Source organism: Sesamum indicum, linkage group LG4 (genome assembly GCF_000512975.1).
Source record: "Sesamum indicum cultivar Zhongzhi No. 13 linkage group LG4, S_indicum_v1.0, whole genome shotgun sequence".
Taxonomy (NCBI): Eukaryota; Viridiplantae; Streptophyta; class Magnoliopsida; order Lamiales; family Pedaliaceae; genus Sesamum; species Sesamum indicum.
Window position 1 is genome coordinate 4,018,749 of NC_026148.1, and position 6,264 is coordinate 4,025,012.

A 6,264-nucleotide genomic window follows, 5' to 3' on the forward strand; every position below is an offset into this window, starting at 1 on the left:
TCGAATAAAATCAATAATAAAGCAAGTGTCATACTTTTATTATATAATTGATTATTTTTTATCTAAATTATATACCAATCATATATATGACAAGTACAATGCACTTGCCATATAATGAATTTGAGTTTGATTGAGTCGGGTTCACGTTAGAATTTCCCCATTGACTACATCGATCGAGGCCGATTTTGTGTTGTTCTTGTTTGGATAAAAATGAGTAGCCGAATTACACCAATATAGTTCAAAACAAAATTCAGACAAAGTGAGAAATTGAATATTGCAGTCATTACCATCGAGGTAAACTGTCAACGAGAAATTTAATCTCAAAATCTACACTACAACCTTCACAGTACACGTTTGCATCATCAACCATGTCTACCCAACCACTTCTCCTCCTGTGGTTATCTTGTCTAGTACAACACACCGGCCGGCGCCTCAAAGCTGGATTCTCCACCCACATTGTCCTCAACATGCTCTTCAGCCTATCGCGATGCTCTTTTAGTTTTCCCCTCACATATTTAGACTTCTTCATGCCGGCCATCAACTTCATGCCACATGCTTTCAACTTATCCTCGCCACTAAAGAGAAGGATGATGCACGTAACGTATAAAGCTCCGATGTGATTTGCGTTCAAGGCCCTTTTCCAGTGAAGTAGTCGAGCTGAAATGAGTCAAGAAAATTACACCATCAAAGTAAAGAAAAGTTGAGGGGTCGGATTTTGCCTTTGTATCTATTAGTCTTTTCATATAAAAAATATACACATTACTTACCACTGCTTGTCTATACGGAATCTCTGGATTTTGACAGTCTTGGCATTTTGTCAAGAAAGCTTCTTCCTTTTCAGTTAAAGGTTTCCATGCTACCAAAGGGAAATTGTCTAAGGACATATTTTGATATACACATGGATCCTCCGCTGCTTCATGAAAATCTTTGCAGCTGGAAAATAAAGAACCCCTAATTAATTGAATATAAAAGCAATATGTCTAGAGAAGTAGTACTGCAAGAAGACCAACTCATCCTACTCAGATGCACCAAAAACACACAACTATTAGTTTTCTTCAACTGACTGAGATCAGATTACAGTATTCAAATTACTGTATTAGTCAAGAAAAGGCATTAAGATCTTGCATGCAAGAATATTCATTCATGTTTCAACAGTAGAAAAGAATATATACATACCTCAACTTGGCATTATGGATGTCCGTAAATGAAGTATGCGCAAGTCGACATAATATTTCAATCAGTAATTCTCTGGGGATGTTGTCCATCATGCTACTGTTGGTTGCCTGCACGCTCCGTTTTGTTATCTTGGAATTACTTGGACTTCTCAAGATCGTCGAGGTTGTTGCCCTTCCCATGTTTGTCGAATCCTTGACGTTCTTATTCACCATTATTGATTCCTTCAGATTGTAAGAAGAGGAGATAAAGCAAAAACAGAAGAAAGAAGAAGAAGAATTGTGTGATTGGATTCTTATATGATGATGATGATGATGATGATGAATAAAAGTAATTCATGTATGTTATATATATATATATATATGTATATATTCCTAGCTAATTAAGGTTGGAGGGGTTGTTGGGATATTAACAGAAAGTTGATTCCTAAGATAACTTAATCATTGGACAAGTACAGATGGACTAGGAAATTAACTTATCGATGGTTGTGGAATGTTCTTGGGTAACTTTGCACACCCAATGATTAATCGCCACTTGTTAATTTCACCTGAATCAGACATCACGAAGTTGGTAACGTAATCTTGGGCTGCAACTTCTGTTTTGACGGGCGGGTATGTCCCGAGTCAGGTTTGAAAGTAATGTTTTGAGTCCATAAAAAAAGGAGTCTGTCGGGTACAACACTTAATCAGGCTGGATGTAGCCCATTAATCCACGTGTCAGGCCCACTTAAAAAAATTAATCCCAAAAAGTTGTGTACGAGCTAATTAAGAAACCTGATCTCGTCCACAATTGATAAAAGCCCATCAACAAGATTCTTTCAGTTGTTTTTTAAAATGCTCCATTGTACTATATTTTATTTTTTTTACATGCATATATTTATGCCAAAAGAAATTTAAATAAAATTAAAGTTATTGTAACCTCTTGTATGTATTTTTTATTTATTTAATTTTTTTTTGTAAAATTACACCTTTTCAGTTCCATTGGATAGAGGATGTTACACTTTCGATCCCACTTTATGGACTCAACAACTAATGTTCCACAATTTCAAAAGTCGCGACACTTATGGTCCCAAGCAGAAAGGCCTGTCTGAAAAACATGTGAGGTGCATGCGCAGTTTACTTCAACGAATTGAAAGAAAAAAGTGTACATGACCGTTGCATGGTTGGAAATCGATGAAATTGTTGACGCTAAATTTGCAAGTCATTCTTATACATGAAATCGGCTACTTTCAATTGATTTTTTTAAAACAAAATGAAGGCTTCAAATATAGGCATGTTTTTCGGAGAAATTCTTGTAAAAATAAAAAATTCAAACATCCCACAATACAAACACGTCAATCTTTGAATTTTGCAGTATATGCCCCTTCGAAACTTGTTTGAGTCGACATTTGAATAAAATTTTCAGCCAAAGATATGATCGTCCAAGTGAAAAAGCCCTTGTAATAATTCGTGAATTGCATATGCACATTCCTATATTATAAACTCCTGACATCTTATTTTCATAAATTTATACTTCCCGAATATAATATCCTAAAACAATTAATAGGAATAATGTCGAATTGGAGTAGGCGAGATCTATTTAACAAGAAAAAATAAACAACAGACAAAAAAAAACTTAAAAAAAATGAAGTGTACGAGTTTATTAAGAACACCACGAAACATTAATACTAGATGTCCTAATACGTAATTATAACTAATTAATAGGTTTACGCTTTAATTTGATACAATAAGAAACACCCTAGCAATACTCGATGTGTTTTGGGACAATCCCAATGCATTATCAGACAAGCACATATCATGCATATAATTAGTAGTTTATTAGATTAATTAAAAGTAGACCAAGATTATTAATTAGAACACTGGCGAATCCATTGGCGAGTCCAGCGCAGTTAGAATGTTACTCCAATAACTAATCTTGTTATCTTCTTCAGACAAACCATTATCAACAGGTGCTGTGGCACTGCCAGGTGGCAGATCTGAGAAGCCCTCCAAGAAGCTTGGATACCTCAACCAATCAGCAATCATGTCATGAATCTGCGGCGGAGAATTCTTCATTATGCCCTTGACATGATATCCGTCTTGATTGTTGTCACTAGTAATATTCCTCCCAACTACACATGCACCAGGGCTTTCAACGTAATTTATGATGTCTGATGATGCAAATGAGGGTTCATGGGTAACTCCATTTTTGGATGTGGTGGCCATGCTGTCCGAGAATTTCAATATCGATGTCGGAGATGTGATGGCTGTGTTGGAGGTGGGAAAACCGTTAAAGTTCGCTATGGTAACGTCTTTTCTTGGAGTTCCCCATATCCCTTGCCATACTTTTAGTACGTCTAGACACGGTGGCAAACCGTTAAAGTTCGCTATGGTAGCGTCTTTTCTTGGAGTTCCCCATACCCCTTGCCATACTTTTAGTACGTCTAGACACGTTGGCCTCGACGGTGGAGGTGGCACCACCGATGATGGTTGTGGTGGTGGTGGAGGAGCGATGGTGTAGCGGTAAACATTGGAAACGAGCTTGGACTCACGGACAATTCTAGCTTCGGCTTCAAGTCGGGCACTCTCCCACTGTGCCATGTGGCTAAGGTTGGCAATGTCCTTCGTTTGGCCGCACCCCGGAGCGTGGTTCCTAGGCTTATGAGTTATGGGGTCGAGTCCCATCTTAATTATTTTTTTTTTTAAATGCGTGTTCCAATAGTTTTTTATTTCATTGTCCGTTCTATTTGACAAATAACTTGCTATAGTGGACCATCTGTAAATAAAAAAGAAAAAAATATAAAAATCAAATAAATATTCTAGATAAGAATAAGGAATAAATATGTTCACACTTTTCAATTTATAGTCTGTTTATATCCTTATTATTCTTACCTTCTACATGATTACATAAATCACATTCAATTAACAGCTAAAAAATAGAATAAATTTATGTAATGATATTGATATTATTTAAAAATATCTTTAAAATTATCTACAAAATAAAATAATTTATATAAATAAATTACAAAAAGTTTAAGCATAAATATGTGTATGAATAATATAATCTGGAAGAATTGTGGGGTGAGCCCTTGAATAGACATCTAAAATCCCACATCAGCAAAGCTGTCACCGGAAAAAAAGTAAAAACACCACATATTAAAGTGGTCATCTGCCAAGTATGTTCTAATTCCCGATGACGTGGGACCAAAAATATGCTATTTCTTTTAATTATAGTTTTAATTACAAATTTAGAATCGAAGAAAAACAAAAGTGTCATTCCTCTAGTTATAAAAACAAAATTGCATTTTGTCCTTAATATAATATAGGTACTCTTAGTTAATCATTTATAATTTAATAAATTATTATTACATGTGTACTGCATATGATGTTTTTTTTTAAAAAAAAAACTTAATTGTAAAATAGCTATAAATGAGAAAATGCAAGATTTTGTAAAGTTGAGATGATAAATTGACACAAAAAAATTAAATATCAAAGTGTAAAAATAATTATAGTTGGAATGGCCGTAATTAACCCAAAAGTTAATAATAATAAGGTAGGAAGGTACCTGTTACCAAGAAGGGCATGAAGCTGAATGATGGTCTGCTCTTCTTGTAAGCTGAACTTCCCTCTCTTAATGTCTGGCCTCAAATAATTTGTCCACCTTAATCTGCAGCTTTTCCCACATCTCTTCAGCCCTATTTCATCATCATCATCGTCATCAGATTATAACAAGTCAGTAGCTACGCATGCAACTTAATGAATTACCAGCTTTAGGAGGGAGAGCTCTCCAGCTTCCATGCCCATGTTGCTGTATATAAGCTAATAGCTTCTCATCTTCCTCACGAGTCCATGGCCCTTTCTTCAACCCCACCTTCTCACAGCATGCTGACCTCCCCATTTTTCTATATATACCTACCTCACTTCAGATCAAGAAAAGCTGGAGGGGTGGGGAGATGTGATGTATGGTTTTGTGTAGAAAGCAGCCTGTCGGATCGCATAATATATATAGCAACCATGAATTTAATGCACGCATGTTTCCTCAATGGGGTTTGTACGTATTACAACACAAAATAATATTAGTATAATCAAATATCCATCATTGTTTTTCAATTGTCAATAGAGATGTATATAAATAATAATTTTTATCTTATATAATTATTATAATATAAATCTTCCTGACACCAACAATTTATACATAAAATTATCATTGTAAACAATTAATAATACATTTGTATTGACGACAACACAGTTATACTGCGAATAAATTATTGCCGACATCTCAAGTTGTCGTTAAGTATTTTTAGTGACAATTAACTTTATGTACAATTTTTCTTTCACTAATTCTTTCTATTGCTGCTACAAAAGAAGAGAAGATTAACGACAAAAAATTCAAGTGATAATTTTAATATATATTATCACAAATATAATTTTATCGCAATAGTAAAGTTTAGAGTTTATTAATCATAATTACTTGTGAAAAACATCATAGTAAAAATTAGCTACAAAAAATTGTGCATCTATAAAATTATCATTAAAAACAATTAAGAATAGAAAAATATATAACAAAATTTATATTATTAGATGTGTCACTAAAATTAACATATTTTCTTGTAGTGTGACAATTCTTTTAGTTACAAAATATTAATCATCACTACTTGAAATTGAAACTATAAAACGCATTATTATTGTAAAAAACTAAAAACTGTTACACTTAATTACATATTATTGTGACAATGACAAAACAGTCACTTAATTTCTTTTTTTTTTTTATGTATATATATATTTATATATGGAATATTCTAACCCAAATCAAGTTTGATCCAACATGAATCCATTATATGGTTAATGCAATATACTTATCGTGTGATCTGTGTAAAATAAAATAAAAAAAATGATCACATGATAAGTATATATACTTATTTTATAATTAGTTGATTTGATCAAATTTAATTTAGATAAGAATTCTTTGTATATATATATAGTGTGGGTGTGCAGAGACAATGTGTGCTAATTATCACAACTAGTTCTATTAACCAAAAAAAAGGGTTTAATTTATCCTTTTCTTGGAACCACAAAAAGGGTTGGGTGTTGGTATATATGAGAGAAAGTCAGT

The 6,264-nt window shown here is 33.5% G+C and overlaps 2 protein-coding genes across 2 annotated transcripts; both read right to left on the bottom strand.

Moving 5' to 3' along the window:
* On the bottom strand, nucleotides 305-1,465 carry LOC105160074 (F-box protein At1g67340-like). The gene is made up of 3 exons (XM_020693594.1): nucleotides 1,177-1,465; nucleotides 768-933; nucleotides 305-657 (listed from the first exon to the last, which is right to left on the bottom strand). Exons 1-3 carry the CDS (start codon nucleotides 1,386-1,388, stop codon nucleotides 628-630), a joined length of 408 nt encoding a protein of 135 aa, XP_020549253.1. The 5' UTR covers nucleotides 1,389-1,465; the 3' UTR covers nucleotides 305-627.
* LOC105160075 (myb-related protein 306-like) lies at nucleotides 2,793-5,106 on the bottom strand. The gene is made up of 3 exons (XM_011077339.2): nucleotides 4,917-5,106; nucleotides 4,717-4,846; nucleotides 2,793-3,927 (listed from the first exon to the last, which is right to left on the bottom strand). Exons 1-3 carry the CDS (start codon nucleotides 5,047-5,049, stop codon nucleotides 3,024-3,026), a joined length of 1,167 nt encoding a protein of 388 aa, XP_011075641.1. The 5' UTR covers nucleotides 5,050-5,106; the 3' UTR covers nucleotides 2,793-3,023.